Raw genomic sequence first — 18,788 nt, 5'->3', positions numbered from 1 at the left:
GATTGGAACAATTTCCCTGTTTGACCGCTATGCTTTATGGGTATTATGACACCTCCACTGTGGGGCTCTACTGGATGGAACCCTAGCTACTGAAAATAAGGTTGAGTTTCAAACTCAAAGTAGACAGCCCTCAGCCCTTGGGGGAATCCCCGCGGCCATATTTGTTGTCGGTCCAAATGATTAGCCAAGGAAGGGAAGTTTGCAACGTAAGCCCCTCAGCCCTCAGTTTTTAATGGAGTTTGCGAGTACAATTTTTTCAGGGAGGTTAGGAACCAATATACACAGGCAGTTAGGAAAGCTAAGGCTAGCTTTTTCAAGCAGAAATTTTCATCCTGTAGCACAAACTCAAAAAAGTTCTGGGACATTGTAAAGTCCATGGACAATAAGAGCACCTCCTCCCAGCTGCCCACTGCACTGAGGCTAGGAAACACTGTCACCACTGATAAATCCACTGTAATTGAGAATTTCAATAAGCATTTTTCTACAGCTGGCCATGCTTTCCACCTGGCTACCCCTACCACGATCAACAGCCCTGCACCCCCCACAGCAACTCGCCCAAGCCTCCCCCATTTCTCCTTCACCCAAATCCAGATGGCTGATGTTCTGAAAGAGCTACAAAATCTGGACCCCTACAAATCAGCCGGGCTAGACAATCTGGACCCTCTCTTTCTAAAATGATCTGCCAAAATTGTTGCAACAACTATTACTAGCCTGTTCAACCTCTCTTTCGTATTGTCTGAGATTCCCAAAGATTGGAAAGCTGCCGCAGTCATCCCCCTCTTCAAAGGGGGAGACACTCTAGAGTCTAGACCCAAACTGCTATAGACCTATATCTATCCTACCCTGCCTTTCTAAGATCTTCGAAAGCCAAGTTAACAAACAGATTACCGACCATTTCGAATCCCACCGTACCTTCTTCTTCAACTCTGTCAATCAACACATTCTTGTCGGCAGACTCGACAGCCTTGGTTTCTCAAATGATTGCCTCGCCTGGTTCACCAACTACTTTTCTGATAGGGTTCAGTGTGTCAAATCGGAGGGCCTGTTGTCCGGACCTCTGGCAGTCTCTATGGGGGTAACACAGGGTTCAATTCTCGGGACGACTCTCATCTCTGTATACATCAATGATGTCGCTCTTGCTGCTGGTGATTCTCTGATCCACCTCTACGCAGACGACACCATTCTATATACCTCTGGCCCTTCTTTGGACACTGTGTTAACTAACCTCCAGACGAGTTTCAATGCCATACAACTCTCCTTCCGTGGCCTCCAACTGCTCTTAAATGCAAGTAAAACTAAATGCATGCTATTCAACCGATCGCTGCCCGCACCTGCCCGTCCGTCCAGCATCACTACTCTGGACGGTTCTGACTTACAATATGTGGCAGCTACAAATACCTAGGTGTCTGGTTAGACTGTAAACTCTCCTTCCAGACTCACATTAAGCATCTCCAATCCAAAATTAAATCTAGAATCGCCTTCTATTTGGCAACAAAGCATCCTTCACTCATGCTGCCAAACATACCCTCGTAAAACGGATTATCCTACCGATCCTCGACTTTGGCGATGTCATTTACAAAATAGCCTCTAATACCCTACTCAACAAATTGGATGCAGTCTATCACAGTGCCATCTGTTTTGTCACCAAAGCCCCATATACTACCCACCACTGCGACCTGTATGCTCTCGTTAGCTAGCCCTCGCTTCATTCTCGCCGCCAAACCCACTGGCCCCAGGTCATCTACAAGTCTCTGCTAGATAAAGCCCCGCCTTACCTCAGCTCACTGGTCACCATAGCAGCACCCATCCGTAGCACCCGCTCCAGCAGGTATATCTCACTGGTCACCCCCAAAGCCAATTCTTCCTTTGGCTGCCATTCCTTACAGTTCTCTGCTGCCAATGACTGGAACGAACTGCAAAAATCACTGAAGCTGGAGACTCATATCTCCCTCACTAGCTTTAAGCACCAGCTGTCAGAGCAGCTCACAGATCACTGCACCTGTACATAGCCCATCTGTAAATAGCCCATCCAACTACCTCATCCCCATACTGTATTTATCTCTCTCCTTTGCACCCCAGTATCTCTACTTGCACATTCATCTTCTGCACATCTACCATTCCAGTGTTTAATTGCTATATTGTAATTACTTCGCCACCATGGCCTATTTATTGCCTTACCTCCCTTATCCTACCTCATTTGCACACACTGTATATAGACATTTTCTACTGTATTATTGACTGTATGTTTGTTTATTCCATGTGTAACTCTGTGTCGTTGTATGTGTCGAACTGCTTTGCTTTATCTTGACCAGGCCGCAGTTGTAAATGAGAACTTGTTCTCAACTAGCCTACCTGGTTAAATAAAGGTGAAATAAAAATAAATACAATTGTGTTGACTTCGATCCTGAAACGCCTCATCTCAAATACTCAATCACGGACACTCTTACTGACAGTGGTGGCTGCTTTGCGTGATGTATTGTCTCTACCTTCTTGCCTTTTGTGCCCAATAATGTTTGTACCATGTTGTGTTGCTATGTTGTCTTAGGTCTCTCTTTATGTAACATTGTGTTGTCTCGTCGTGATGCGTGTTTTGTCCTATATTAATATATATTTTTTATTTTATTTTTAAACCCAGCCCCCATCCCCGCAGGAGGCATTTTGCTTTTTGGTAGGCAGTCATTGTAAATACGTATTTGTTCTTAACTGACTTGCCTAGGTAAAGGTTAAATAAATAAATACATTTTAAAAAGTCAGCCAAAACTTAAAACCGCAATGTCAATATGGAGTCAACATACAAGTGTAAGTAAAAACAAATGTAAATAAGTTAAATTGTGCTACTAATGCACAAACATCTCATAAAAGTAATGATATTTTTGTTTGGTTAGCTTTTGGGAATTGTAGAAATAAAACATTTTCCTTCTTCAGAAGTAGCTAGGCAGGCTAACATTAGTAAGCTAATTAATTTTCTAGCACTCATACAGTATGCGTATATTAGTTAAATAGTTAATATAAGTAGACATGCAATCATAATTGACTAGCGCATATGAAGCACCCACAAGCTACCGGTGGCTGCAAACACAATCATCGCGGGATGAACGAGTGACAAATTTACAGACAAGGGCGGTCCATTTAAAAATCAACCCTTCCTCCCTCGCCCTGCAAGTGTATACTCGTCATCAGAAATGTCCCCTTAATTTGAGGGTTGAGGGGCTAGTGTGTGTCTTTTAAGTGTTTGGAATCCAGCCTTAGGCTATGGTCCAAACACGTATTCCTGTCGCTTTGCCTCTTACTCTCTGATGTAACACTTTATACCAGGGTTCCTCAAATTATTGTCAACTATCTGTAATCGTCAGGCCCTTGGGTAGTTGAATCATGTGTGCTAGTGTTGAGCGGGAGAAAAAAAATGTGCACACTGGGGTGGCCTCTGGTCCAGACTCAAACTGCTGCTTTATAGTCTATGGGCTGAATGAATGACAATTCACACTATTAGAAAAGTCGTTTATTGTAAAAATTAGTGGCATAAAAAAAAAGAATGCAGATTGTTAGAGAAAGAAACATGTTCATTGACAAGGCCATCTGTGAAACAGTGATTTTTTGTTGTTGTTGAACCATTTACACATGGAAGTAAACCGTTTTATATTACAACTAAGGCATCAGGGCACAGTTTTACAAAAGTTATGCAAAAACTTATGAACTTATTTTTAAGAAGCTTAAGAACTCAAAATGCAATTCCTCAAATGTTTCATAATTCATGATTTTCTTACGGACTTCTTAACTATCTTCCTAAAATGATTGTCGCTAGGCAACCGAGCTAGCTAGCAAGGGCAATCATGTTAGCATATTTCTTACAGAGATTACTGGTCTAAAATGTTTTATTGGATTTAAAACAATAACTCCAACTGAAAGTTTCAGTAGAGTCAATAAACATGTTCAATTGCTTTCATTAGATTATTTTCTCACTTCCATGAGTTTAAGACAAGGGTTTACTATAGCCATCTTGGAATTTCAAGAAGAAATCCAATTTCTTTATTTTCAAGAATCTAATTTATTTTTAACTATTTTCTTAGGTAGAAATTTAAGAACATTTGCAATAACCTTATTGAGGAATAGCAAATTTTAATACGTATAAAGTTAAGGGGAAAAAAGGGCACTTAAGAAATGTCTTCTTAAAAGGTTTTGTGAATCTGGGCCCAGGTGTCAGTCTGTACAAGGTCAGAGCGAGGCACAGTGGAAAGACAGACACGTAATCTCCGTAGCTAGAGAAACTAGGACAGTCAATCTTTATACAGTCATAGAAAAGGCACAGTGTGACTTGGCAGGAGAGAAACGTTCAAACGCTAATCTGGAGTCTCTAGCTGTCTTTCAGCACTATGAGGTGGCGTATCTTACAGTGTCGGCATACCTATACACACACTATGGTCATCAACAACAGGTTACAGTATGGACCGGAAACAAACAAACTAATCTGTCATGATTTTAAACTAAGATACATTTGAGTCAGTCTGTACAACTATAAACATGATCACATCCATTAGACAGACAACCTCACTGACCAACACAACGCAAGTCCCTTTACAAGGCCACCAATGGGAAGGGAAGGAGGAGGCGGTACCTTTAACTTGTCGTGGTAACCTGGGCCACGTTCCGTGGGGGGGTAAAACATTGTAGAAAGTTCAGACAGAAATTAACACGCATACGAATCTGCCTGAAAGTTCTGTAACGTTGCGCCCCAAATTAAAGTACTGTAGCCCAGGGTCTGAGACGTGCCCCTCTGCTTTTCTGGTCCGTTAGGGCACACTGTAGAAAAAGGTTTCAAAACATTGTGCAATGGAAAAAGTAAACAAGCGTTTCTTATTGGACAAGTTCAGATAGTACATCCCTGTTTCAGCCTGTTGTCTTCCGCTTCATGCTTAGTGAATACATCCCAGAACAGGTTCTCACAGGAAGACATTTAAAAAAAAAAATCTAAAGCTTCAACCTGGGATATACACTATAGACCGGGAGTTTTCAACTGTGACCCTACGAGGTACGGAGTGCTGCTGGTTTTCTGTTCTACCTGATAATGAATTGCACCCACGTGGTGTCGCAGGTCTAAAATCAGTCCCTGATTAGAGGGGGAAGAATACAAGTCTAAAAGCAGTGAAGGTCCAGATGTGAACTTGAGGGTATAGACAGACTACAGCCCTATGGACAGACTGTTTAACACAATAATAACACAATAATGACATCCTTTGTAGAGGTACCTCCATCCAACCCTGAGATAACAATACTAGATAACCGGCCAAGTGTGTGTCTTGTGTCCTTACAGCAGAATTAAATGACAACTACCTGGGAATAGAAAGGTAGACATTTGTAAACTGTATACACACATTAAAATGTATTGACTATAAAGGACATGATTGATTACATGATAGCTAATGCCAAGACAGGTATACACAGATAGCGCACACAGTGATTAAGGGTTATTAAGACGTTGTTGTATGAACGCGTTGTGGTTTCTGTCAGTCACACAGGTCTCAGATCAGTGTACAGGAGCGAGGCTATGACAGCATGGCAGGATTCAAAACTGATCCAGGACAGTTGCTTATTATCCAGCGTTCAATCATGTCCCTGGCTCCTAGAAGGTCAAACTTACCTCAGAGCAGTCTATAGACCATCCACTCAACACAGTGCAGTAAAAAACAAATAAAACCATTGAAACAACAAAAGTGGAACATCAAGGTCCTCCCCAAGGCACTGGTGTCCTCAATCCGGTCCTCTTTTGAAGGTGAGAGCAGTCCTCAATCAGGTCTTCTTTTAGGCGGGAGAAGAGGTCCTCTCTGGGGTTCTCTCTGAGGCTGGTTCCTCTCAGGTCCTCTCTAGTGGTCATAGGTCACTGGAGCATAAGCTGTTTGAGGTTTTCGTGGAGGATGGTATCCTTGACATCTCGGAACACCAGGCGGATGTTCTCCGTGTTGATGGCCGTGGTGAAGTGGTGGTACAGAGGCTTCTGTGTCGCATCTCTTCTCTTCCCCCGGAAACAGTCCACTAGGAACTTCTGGACGTCCGGCAGGCTGTGGTCCAGCCCAGTGTACTCTGGAAAGTATTTCTTCAGCGAAATGTTCGAGACCTGCCGGGAACAGATCAACACAAAGTTTATTCGCCACGTGCACAGGATACATCAGGTGTAAAACATTACAGTGAAATTCTTTACTGAGAGCTCTTTCCCACAATGCAGGGTTGATAATAATGTAGATAGATAATAGAAAAGAGAATAAAAACACACAAGACGTACAATATAAGTTGAAGAAACATGAGAATGCAAGTATATACAGGTCAGTGCCAGTCCCTTATTCAATGTGTAAGGTGGGGTTTTCGTTAGGAAAATGTGGCACAGGACAACGTAACCGGCAAGATCTACATTTACTGGACATTTGAGAAATTTACCGGACATCGATCTGCATCCACCCATGGTGCTCAAAATCACATTTAGATTGTAATTCATTTTAACAGAATAGAAATTAGCCTGTAAAGTTCGAATAAAATAAAGTAGAACCATGTTCTTATACCAACATGTCAGGTTTTATTGAAAAGCAAAATATAACATTTGTATAATATAATTTGCGAACAACCTGTTCTATAAGCCATTTGTATGTACACTTTAATAAATATCAACTGATTGGCTCAAACGCATTGAGGAAAGAAATTCCACAAATTAACAAGGCACACCTGTTAATTGAAATGCATTCCAGGTGACTACCTCATAAAGCTGGTTGAGAGAATGCCAAGAGTGAATAAGTGAAAATCTTAGTCAACCAACAGCCTATCGACCAAACAATGAACCAGTTGACTAATTGGGGTCAGCCCTAGTAGAATCTGAAGGTTGGTGTGGCCTCAATTACAACACATTTATCTCTGAAAAGCGAATAGAGCCTACTTTCTTGAGTGTGAACCCTGCTTCCTAGTGTTTGGTGTGATTGTGATGTTACTGACCTTCTCCTCCAGGAGGTCAGTCTTGTTGAGGAAGAGGATGATGGAGACGGCGATGAAAACCCGGTTGTTGACTATCGTCTCAAAGATGTTCAATGACTCTCTCAGACGGTTGGTCTGTCGGTCCTCCATCAAGACCTTGAAAAAATAAATAAATTAGGGAGTGTGGGTGAGAGAAACAAAGGGAGTGTGTGGTGAGTAGGGCTGGGCGATATGGCAAATAAATTATCACGAGATATATATATTTTTTCATTCGATAACGATAATTATCACGATATTAATCAAATGATGTTTAAAAGGTGCATATCTGCTTTAAACTCAAGAATGCCTTAACAAACCGTGGTTAGAGCGTTGGACTAGTAATCGAAAGGTTGCTAGATCGAATCCCCGAACTGACAAGGTAAAAATCTGTCGTTCTACCCCTGAACAAATCAGTTAACCCACTGTTCCCCGATAGCCCGTCATTGTAAATAAGAAGTTGTTCTTAACTGACTTGCCAAGTTAAATAAAGGTATTTTTTATTTATTTATTATGTGAGCTACACATAAAATTATACTTGAAGGAAGATTGTTCCATGTTTGCGGCCAGGGAGCACGTACCTGGGGTCAATTAAATTGATAAGCCTCATGAAACCTTCCTTTTCGACTGTGCTAATGTTCTTAGCAATGCATTATAGCATTTGTGATGTCTTTGTCTTTTCGATGTTTGCTCGTAGGGCATAAACGCTGTCAGTGTTGACTGCGTCGGGCAAACATCCCTAGATTGGCTGGTGCTTGAGGGGCATTTATCAATACCGTGGGGCAAACTCAAACTACCTGCATGTTCTAAAGAGTGATTTTGCTTCAGATGTTGAAAAAGGTTTGTTGTATTACCAGACTTCGTAGACACCTGTCTACGGCACAATTTGCACCGAACATTGCTCTGCTCTGTCAGACTTCAAAAAGCCAAACCACTTCCAAATTACTAAAACAGATGAACCCTTTTAATCAATAATTTCTTTGTTGGAACCTGCTCTTTCTCCATGGCTATCACTGCCACTGTTTTCGCCTACATCACTCATTTTTCGTGGTTAATAGTGGCTACTCCATCACTCGATGTGCTACGTGGTTTTTAGTGGGCGTATACCTCTCCACGTGCATATTGTCACTTCTCCGCACGTTCCTGCTGCGTCACAGAGGTGAAATGGATGGCTGTACCTAATTATTCTATATCGCCATTATCGAAAATGAACCTAAACGTTTTTATATCGTTAGAGGAAAGTAATTACCTCGATAATTATTGATATTGATTTATCGGCCAGCCCTAGTGGTGAGTGTGTCCCTGCTGTGTGTGTACCTGGTCATACTCTGAAGAAGACACTAGGAACAGTATGGAGGTGACAGAGTCAAAACACTCAAACCACCGTCGTCTCTCTGAGCGCTGTCCTCCCACGTCCACCATCTTGAAGGGAACGCTCTTGATCTCAAAGTCGTACTCATGGATGCCCTTAGTGGGCTTGCGGGCTAGCAGGATGTCCTGCTGGGAAGGGATGTAGCTCTGGAGGAGAGAGAAAGAAAAATAAGATGAGGACAGGAGGATGTAGAGCGAAGGAGGTAGAGGGATTGAGGGATAAAGAGGAAACCCACCTGCTCCCCCAGCATCTCCACATTGTCCAAGAAATACTTCACAGACTCACCCTAAGAGACAGAGAAGAGAAATTTGTTTTAGCTTCATGGATAATCATACTAATCTATCAGTCTAAAACTGCTTCACGTGAGTGAGTGAGTGAGTGAGTGAGTGAGTGTGTGTGTGTGTGTGTATGTGTGTATATTCGTGTGTGTGTGTGAATGTGTACACAGTGGCAAGAAAAAGCATGTGAATAATTCTGCATAAATTGGCCATAAAATTTGATCTGTTCTTCCTCTAAGACACAACAATAGACAAACACAGTGTGCTTAATCTAATAACACTAATTGTATTTTTCTTGTCTATATTAAATACATAATTTAGGTTGGAAAAAATATGTGGACCCCTTGGCTAATGACCTCTCCAAAAGCTAATTGGAGTCAGGAGTCAGCTAACCTGGAGTCCAATCAATGAGACATAATTGAGATGTTGGTTAGAGCTGCCTTGCCCTATAAAAAAAATCCTCACAAAATGTGAGTTTGCTATTCATAAGAAGCATTGCCTGATTGATGTGAACCAACCAAACAAAAAGAGATCTCAGAAGATTAAGAATTGTTGACTAGCATAAAGCTGGAAAGGGTTTGAAAAGTATCTCTAAAAGCCTTGATGTTCCTCAGTCCACAATAAGACAAATAGTCTATAAATGGAGAAAGTTCAGCACTGTTGCTACTCTCCCTAGGAGTGGCTGTCCTGCAAAGATGACTGCAAGAGCACAGCGCAGAATGCTCAATGAGGTTAAGAAAAATCCTAGAGTGTCATCTAAAGACTTACAGAATTCTCTGGAAGATGCTAACATCTCTGTTGACGAGTCTACGATACGTAAAACACTAAACAAGAATGGTGTTCATGGGAGGACACCATGGAAGAAACCACTGCTGTCCAAAAAAACTAAAACATTGCTGCACATCTGAAGACGTACCTGGATGTTCTGCTGGCAAAATATTCTGTGGACAGATGAAACTACAGTTGAGTTGTTTGGAAGGAACACACAACACTATGTGTGGAGAAAATAGGCACAGCACACCAACATCAAAACCTCATCCCAAATGTAAACTATGGTGGAGGGAGCATCATGATTTGGGGCTGCTTTGCTGCCTCAGGGCCTAAACCGCTTGCTGTCATCGACGGAATAATGAAATCCCAAGTTTATCAAGACATTTTGCAGGAGAATGTAAGGCTATCTGTCCGCCAATTGAAGCTCAAAAGAAGTTAGGTCAACAACAGAATGGCTTGAACAGAAGAAAATAGGCCTTCTGGAGTGGCCCGGTCAGTCCTGACCTCAACCCGATTCAGATACTGTGGCATGACCTCAAGAGAGCGGTTCACACCAGACATCCCAAGAGTATTGTGGACCTAAAACAGTTTTGTAAACAGGAATGGTCCAAAATTCCTCCTGACCATTGTGCAGGTCTGATCAACAACTATAGAAAACATTGGAGGTTATTGCTGCCAAAAGGAGGGTCAACCTGTTATTAAATACAAGGGTTCACATACTTTTTCCAACCTGCACTGTGAAATGTTTACACGGTGTGTTCAATGAAGCCATGAAACATTACAATTGTTTGTGTGTTATTAGTTTAAGCAGACAGTCTATTGTTGTGACTTAGATGAAGATCAGAAAAAATTGTATGACCAATTTATGCAGAAATCCAGGTAATTCTAAAAGGTTCACATACTTTTTATTCCCACTGTATATACAGTTGAAGTCAGAAGTTTACATACACTTAGGTTGGAGTCATTAAAACTTGTTTTTCAACCACTCCACAAATTTCTTGTTAACAAACTAGTTTTAGCAAGACGGTTAGGACATCTACTTTGTGCGTGACAAGTCATTTTTCCAACAATTGTTTACAGACAGATTATTTCACTTATAACTCACTGTATCACAATTCCATTGGGTCAGAAGTTTACATACACTAAGTTCACTGTGCCTTTAAACAGCTTGGGAAATTCTAGAAAATTATGTAATGGCTTTAGAAGCTTCTGATAGGCTAATTGACAATTTGAGTCAATTAGAGGTGTACCTGTGGATGTATTTCAAGGCCTACCTTCAAACTCAGTGGCTCTTTGCTTGAGATCATGGGAAAATCAAAAGAAATCAGGCAAGAACTCAGAAAAAAAATTGTAGACCTCCACAAGTCTGGTTCATCCTTGGGGGCAATTTCCAAATGCCTGAAGGTACCACGTTCATCTGTACAACAATAGTACGCAAGTATAAACACCATGGGACCACGCAGCCGTCATACCGCTCAAGAAGGAGACGCGTTCTGTCTCCTAGAGATGAACGTACCTTGGTGCGAAAAGTGCAAATCAATCCCCTAACAACAGCGAAGGACCTTGTGAAGAGGCTGGAGGAAACAGGTACAAAAGTATCTATATCCACAGTAAAACGAGTCCTATATCGACATAACCTTAAAGGGCGCTCAGCAAGGAAGAAGCCACTGCTCCAAAACTGGCATAAAAAGGTAGACTACGGCCTGCAACTGCACATTGGGACAAAGATCGTACTTTTTGGAGAAATGTCCACTGGTCTGATGAAATAAAAATAGAACTGTTTGGCCATAATGGCAACCGTTATGTTTAGAGGAAAAAGGGGGATGCTTGCAAGCCGAAGAACACCATCCCAACCGTGAAGCATAGGGGTGGCAACATCATGTTGTGGGGGTGCTTTGCTGCAGAAGGGACTGGTGCACTTCACAAAATAGATGCCTTCATGTGGGAAAAAAATTATGTGGATATATTGAAGCAACATCTCAAGACATCAGTCAGGAAGTTAAAGCTTGGTCGCAAATGGGTCTTCCAAATGGACAATGAGCCCAAGCATACTTCCAAAGTTGTGGCAAAATGGCTTAAGGACAACAAAGTCAAGGTATTGGAGTAGCCATCACAAAGCCTTGACCTCAATCCTATAGAAAATATGTGGGCAGAACTGAAAAAGCATGTGCGAGCAAGGAGGCCTAAAAAATCTGACTCAGTTACACCAGCTCTGTCAGGAGGAATGGGCCAAAATTCACCCAACTTATTGTGGGAAGCTTGTGGAAGGCTACCCAAAACATTTGACCAAGTTAAACAATTTAAAGGCAATGCTACTAAATACTAATTGAGTATGTAAACTTCTGATCCACTGGGAATGTGATGAAAGTTGAAATAAATCATTCTCTATTATTCCGAAATGTCCCATTCTTAAAATAAAGTGAAAATCCTAACTGACCTAAAACAGGGAATTTGTACTAGGATTAAATGTCAGGAATTGTGAAAAACTGAGTTTAAATGTACTCGGCTAAGGTGTATGTAAACTTCAGACTTCCAACTGTAGGTGTTCCTTTTGTCCAGGTGAGGGAAAGGGCAATAGAGATTGCATCATCTGTGGATCTGTTGGGGCGGAACGCAAATTGGAGTGGGTCTAGGGTTTCCGCGATAATGGTGTTGATGTGAACCATGACCAGCCTTTCAAAGCATTTCATGGCTACAGACGTGAGTGCTACGAGTCGGTAGTCATTTAGGAAGGTTACCTTCGTGTTCTTGGGCACAGGGACTATGGTGGTCTGCTTGAAACATGTTGGCATTACAGACAGACAGGGAGAGGTTGAAAATGTCAGTGAAGACACTCGCCAGTTGGTCAGCGCATGCTCGGTGTACACATCCTGGTAATCCATCTGGCCCTGCGGCCTTGTGAATGTTGACCTGTTTAAAGGTCTTACTCACATCGGCTGCGGAGAGCGTGATCACAGTGGTCCGGAACAGATGATGCTCTCATGCATGTTTTAGTGTTACTTGCCTTGAAGCGAGCATAGAAGTTACTTAGCTCGTCTGGTAAGCTCGTGTCATTGGGCAGCTCTCGGCTGTGCTTCCCTTTGTAGTCTAATACTGTAATAGTTTGCAAGCCATGCCACATCCGACGAGCGTTGGAGCCGGTGTAGTACGATTCGATCTTAGTCCTGTATTGATGCTTTGCCTGTTTGATGGTTCGTCGGAGGGCATAGCGGGATTTCTTATAAGCTTCTGGGTTAGAGTCCTGCTCCTTGAAAGTGGCAGCTCTGCCCTTTAGCTCAGTGCGAAAGTTGCCTGTAATTCATGGCTTCTGGTTGGGGTATGTATGTACAGTCACTCTGGGGACGACGTCCTCGATGCACTTAGTGATAAAGCCAGTGACTGACGTGGTGTACTCAATGCCATCGGAAGAACCCCGGAACATATTCCAGTCTGTGCTAGCAAACAGTCCTGTTGTTTAGCACCTGCTTCATCTGACCACTTTTTTTATAGACCGATTCACTGTTAATTCTTGCTTTAATTTAGCTTGTAAGCCGGAATCAGGAGGATAGAGTTATGGTCAGATTTGCGAAATGGAGGGCAAGGGAGAGCTTTGTACGCATCTCTGTGTGTCTAGTAAAGGTGGTCTAGAGTTTTTTTCACCCTCTGGTTGCACATTTAACATGCTTATGGAAAAGAGGGATAACTGATTTAAGTTTCCCTGCATTAAAGTCCCTGGCCACTAGGTGTGCCGCCTCTGGATGAACGTTTTCCTGTTTGCTTATGGCAGAATACAGCTCATTGAGTGAGGTTTTAGTGCCAACCTCGGTCTGTGGTGGTATGTAGACAGCTACGAAAAATACAAATGAAAACTCTCCAGGTAGACAGAGTATCTCATGATAAACTGTAAACCACACTACCTCAGGCAACAAAACCCTGAGACTTCCTTAGATATCGTGCACCAGCTATTGTTTACAAATATGCATAGACCCCCGCCCCATGTCTTCCCAGGGGCTGCTGTTCTGTCCTGCCGATACAGTGTATAACCCGCCAGCTGTATGTTCTTAATGTTGTCGTTCAGCCACGACTCGGTGAAACATAAGATATTACAGTTTTTAATGTCCTGTTCGTAGGATATACGTGCTTTCACGTTTTGATCCTCACAAGGCATCCTGATCTCTTTCCGTGAAACGTACGCTTCCTTTTCCAGCGAATCGCGGGGATCTGGGCCTGGTCGGATGTCCTCAGTATATCCCCTGCGTCCGACTCATTGAAGAACTCCACATCCAATTTGAGGCGAGTAATCCCAGATCTGATATCCAGAAGCTCTTTTCGGTCATAAGAGGCGGTAGCAGCAACATTATGTACAAAACAAGTTTTAAATATATATCAATAGCATGGTTGGTTAAGAGCCGATAAGACGGCAGCCCTACCCTCCGGCGCCATCTTCCAAACTTCTGTGCCAGTATTTAGTGTTGTATGCAGGCGGGGCAGCAGATGCTGGGTGGACTGAGTGTGTGTTCTGTCTGTAAGCAGATCAACATTCCAGCCCAGATCACACTCAATCTCACCAACAAACAGTTAGTGATGGGGGTAAAAATCACATTGCGATATTGGTCCAAATGGTCCAAACCTTATGTTTATATCATAATCCTTTAGAAACTTCTTGGAGTTTTAACCCTTGTAGGATGACCAAGATTAGGGTGACTAAATCAATGGAGGTCAGAGTAAAAAAGTGGTCAAGAATCAGGAAAATACTGTGAGCTCCAAAAGTATTGTGACAGGAAGACATGTGTTGTCGTTTGGCTCTGTACTCCAGCACTTTAGATTTGAAATGATACAATGACTATGAGGTTAAAGTGCAGACTGTCAGCTTTCATTTGAGTTTTTTTTTTTTCATCCATAAAAATCGGTGAACTGTTTAGAAATTAGAGCACTTTTTGTACATTGTCCCCCCATTTTAGGGGACCAAAAGTATTGGGACAAATTCAATGTGTATTAAAGCGGTCAAAAGTTAAGTATTTGGTCTCAAGTTCATAGCATACAATGATTCCAACAAACTTGTTGGATGCATTTGTTGTGTTTCTGATTATGTTGTGCGTAATAGAAATGGTAAATAATGTATTGTCACTTTTATTGTAACTAACAATAGAATGTTTCTAAACACTTCCACATTAACGTGGATGCTGCCGTGATTATAGATAGCCTAATGCTGAATTAATTGTGAATAATGATGAGTGAGAAAGTTAAGACCTCCCCAAAAATTAGAACTTCCCTTGTTATTGTAATGGTGAAAGGTTAGCATGTCTTGGGGGTACAATATCACGCATTACTCACGATTCATTCAGGACTATGCACAATGATGGTAGCATCAACAAGGTAGAAGTGTTCAGAGACATATTCTATTGTTATTTAGAATAAAAGTGATTACAAAATGACACAATACATTACTTACTATTAATTTATATTAATTGAATCAGCGCCCAAGTATTGTGATACTATTGTATTGAGGTCCCTGGCAATTCCCAGCCCTAGTGTATTTGGAAAGCCCAGACGTCAAGACAAGAGAGCTGGGGTCTGCACAGGAAACGGACTGATGCATGTTCTTTAGCATGCGACACACACACACACACACACACACACAGAGAGAGAGATTGAGAGACAAGGGAGGAAGCAGTAGAAAGTCTAGTCTTGACTCAGTTTCACTTTTACTTCAGCTCTGCCAGTCTGCGGAGTCTGAATCTGTATGTGTGCTCGTCAGGGTTTCCGTTAGGAAAATGTTGATCCAGACAACGTGATCTCAAGATTTTAATTTACCAGCCATTTGAGAAATTTACCAGATTCAAATGCATTGGGTGCTTAACGGTAAATTAATGTAATACGTTGTTTGCAGAGTTCACAATTCTGCTACACTTGTGTGAAACAAGTTTTGGTTTATTTCATAACCATCATTTACGAAATTTGTCAATTTTTTTATTATCTTTTGTTTGGAGTGCTTCATGTGAGCAATGAGCATGTGTCTGGTTTCTCTGTCCTGATAATGTTGAGAGAGAGAGCGCCTGAGCACGCATAGAAGTACCTGGCCTGCTGTGTGGAAATGTAGGTCAGCGTTTTTTTTTTTTTGTGTGTGCATTGGGTGTGTATGATATATAAAGTGTGTGTATGATATATATATATATATATATATATAAAATAAATAATAATAAATAAATCGGCCGATTAATCGGTATCGGCTTTTTTTGTCCTCCAATAATCGGTATCGGCTTTTTTTGTCCTCCAATAAATCGGTATCGGTGTTGAAAAATCATAATCGGTCGACCTCTAGTAACAATGTGTCTATATGGCAGAGGCTGGTGCTCTTGCATTAGTTGAATTAACTTTGACAGATCTCCTACAAGGTCAAAAACAGGGATCCAAACCAGCGACCTATCAGCCACCGGCCCAAGCTCCCAACCGCCAGACCTCCAAGACCCCCCCCCCCCCCCCCCTCACAGTTTAAAGTAAAACCATTCCATGCCCAACACCCAAATCACCGACCCCAATGCACCAACAAAATGAACAAAAGAATGAAAAAAAGAGGAAAACAAAACAAAAAGACATCAAGAACAACAAACAGCAAGGCCAACGGAATACATTTGAGTGGCACTATTTACATGTGCGTATGTGTCCGTGTGTGCGATTGAATGCGAGTGTGTGTATATGCGTACAAACACCTACGCGCCATCAGCCTCAGGCAAACAGGCATTAGATGTAACAACGTTGCCCCTCAGTGTCATTCAAACTTACTTTTATTTATTTATTTTTTTACTTTTATCTTCATTGACAGTCATTCAACTCCACTCCAACTTGTCTCCTATTCCACATCCCAAACCTCAGCCCATCCCACCTATTGACTGACCAGGTCTCTCTAGATCACCCAACACTGCTATTTCTAGGGTCAATTTTAGATTTATATTCTGCTTTTTCAGCCATTCCTGAACCTGAGACCAGAAACAGGCTACCTGAGGGCAATACCAAAACAAATGGTCTACTGATTCTGTATCCTCACAACAAAATCTGCAGAGCTGCAATGATTGTATGCCCAAAATATTCACAATTTTGTTGGTGGCAAGAATTCTGTACAATAATTTTAGCTGAAAAGCAAAGTCTTGAATCTTGTGCCATTTTACCTATAATCAACTTATACACCCTGTACCATGGAATAGGTACATCAAAAATCTCTAACCAACTATTTTTCAATCTGTATGGCACAGCTGTCAACATTCTGGTCCTCAAATAAAACTGGTATACTTTCCCATTTATGCACAAAAAAAATCCTAAACCAGCTTTGATCCTTTATATTGGGCAGACAGACCAGTTCCCTAGCTCCTCCCACTACTACCTGTCTCCTCCATTTTTTGGGATAATGCTGTAATCAATTGGTTGTAATCTTGGATTGAGCAGACCTTCCCATACAATTCTGATAACTCCATGAAAGACATAACTACCATTCCAATTTACAATATCATTTAAAAAACAAAATACCCGTTTCAAACATATTTCCATAAACAGGTATTTTTTCAACCAGCACATTTGGGTTCACCATAAAATTGTTCTCTCGTTTCAGAGGGATGAAATTGAAATTGTAACTAGCTCTGCAATACTTGTTTGAAAAAGAGATTTGATTAATTGAAAATGAGACATGGCAATCTGCACAAAGGCAAAAAGGCAATTTTTAAACAATGACTTTTCTTCAAGTTTTTTTAAATTTTATTTCACCTTTATTTAACCAGGTGGGCTAGTTGAGAACAAGTTCTCATTTGCAACTGCGACCTGGCCAAGATAAAGCATAGCAGTGTGAACAGACAACAACACAGAGTTACACATGGAGTAAACAATAAACAAGTCAAGAACATGGTAGAAAAAAAGAGAATCTATATACAATGTGTGCAAAAGGCATGAGGTAGGCAATAAATCGAATAATTACAATTTAGCAGATTAACACTGGAGTGATAAATCAGATGATCATGTGCAAGTAGAGATACTGGTGTTCAAAAAAGCAGAAAAGTAAATAAATAAAAGCAGTATGGGGGGTGAGGTAGGTAAATTGGGTGGGCTATATACCGATGGACTATGTACAGCTGCAGCGATCGGTTAGCTGCTCGGATAGCAGATGTTTAAAGTTGTTGAGGGAGATAAAAGTCTCCAACTTCAGAGATTTTTGCAATTCGTTCCAGTCGCAGGCAGCAGAGAACTGGAAGGAAAGGCGTCCAAATGAGGTTTTGGCTTTAGGGATGATCAGTGAGATACACCTGCTGGAGCGCGTGCTACGGGTGGGTGTAGCCATCGTGACCAGTGAACTGAGATAAGGCGGCACTTTACCTAGCATAGCCTTGTAGATGACCTGGAGCCAGTGGGTCTGACGACGAACATGTAGCGAGGGCCAGCCGACTAGGGCATACAGGTCGCAGTGGTGGGTCGTATAAGGTGCTTTAGTAACAAAACGGATGGCACTGTGATAAACTGCATCCAGTTTGCTGAGTAGAGTATTGGAGGCTATTTTGCAGATGACATCGCCGAAGTCGAGGATCGGTAGGATAGTCAGTTTTACTAGGGTAAGTTTGGCGGCGTGAGTGAAGGAGGCTTTGTTGCGAAATAGAAAGCCGACTCTAGATTTGATTTTGGATTGGAGATGTTTGATATGAGTCTGGAAGGAGAGTTTGCAGTCTAGCCAGACACCTAGGTACTTATAGATGTCCACATATTCTAGGTCGGAACCGTCCAGGGTTGTGATGCTAGTCAGGCGTGCGAGTGCAGGCAGCGAACGGTATAAGGTTTAGTGCTTTTATATTTGAAGCTTTAAGGTTTAGTGCTTTCATATTTAATAATTTCAACACACCCAGTTCATATTGATTATATAGATAGGCACGCTTTAGCATGTCTGGTTTAGCATCCCAGATAAAGCTAAATATCTTTTGCCCCACGGATTTGAAAAATGAATCAGGAGTAGGCAGCAACATAAGTGACTAAACTGAGATATGGCTAAGGAGTTAATCAGTGCAACTTTTCCATAAAGAGACAGGTATTTACCTCTCCATGGTTGCAGGAGCTTGTCTATTTTTTTACTACTTTTCTATTGAAATTCATTGTGGAGAGCTCATTTATATATTTTGTGAAGTGAATACTAAGTATGTCTACTTCACCATCAGACCATTTTCTAGGTACACTACAGGGTAATGAAAGTTGTATCTTTTAAAAGATCCAACACGTAATATTGTACACTTACCATAATTAGGTTTTAGTCCAGAGATTCCAGAAAATTTCTTCAAAGAGATATTGCAGGGATCTAGCTTGCGGACTTAATAAAGAACTTGAGTCATCGGCCTACATGGACACCTTTGTTTTTAGGCCTTGGATTTCTAATC

At 41.6% G+C, this 18,788-nt stretch overlaps 1 protein-coding gene across 1 annotated transcript in view; it reads right to left on the bottom strand.

Moving 5' to 3' along the window:
• Positions 1–3,484: 3,484 nt before the first annotated feature.
• The window catches only part of LOC129821164 (guanine nucleotide-binding protein subunit alpha-13-like), a 36,814-nt gene continuing 21,510 nt past the window's right edge, over positions 3,485–18,788 (bottom strand). Inside the window, exons 3-6 of the mRNA XM_055878546.1 lie at positions 8,595–8,645; positions 8,305–8,505; positions 6,973–7,107; positions 3,485–6,109 (exon numbers count right to left, since the gene is read on the bottom strand). Of these exons, the coding sequence (XP_055734521.1) occupies positions 5,873–6,109; positions 6,973–7,107; positions 8,305–8,505; positions 8,595–8,645 (624 nt within the window). The 3' untranslated portion in view covers positions 3,485–5,872. The remainder of the gene's footprint in view (positions 6,110–6,972; positions 7,108–8,304; positions 8,506–8,594; positions 8,646–18,788) is intronic.

The sequence above is a fragment of the Salvelinus fontinalis genome, chromosome 1, assembly GCF_029448725.1.
Source record: "Salvelinus fontinalis isolate EN_2023a chromosome 1, ASM2944872v1, whole genome shotgun sequence".
NCBI lineage: Eukaryota > Metazoa > Chordata > Actinopteri > Salmoniformes > Salmonidae > Salvelinus > Salvelinus fontinalis.
Note: the sequence above shows the minus strand (reverse complement) of the source record. Positions and strands in the feature narration are given on the sequence as shown.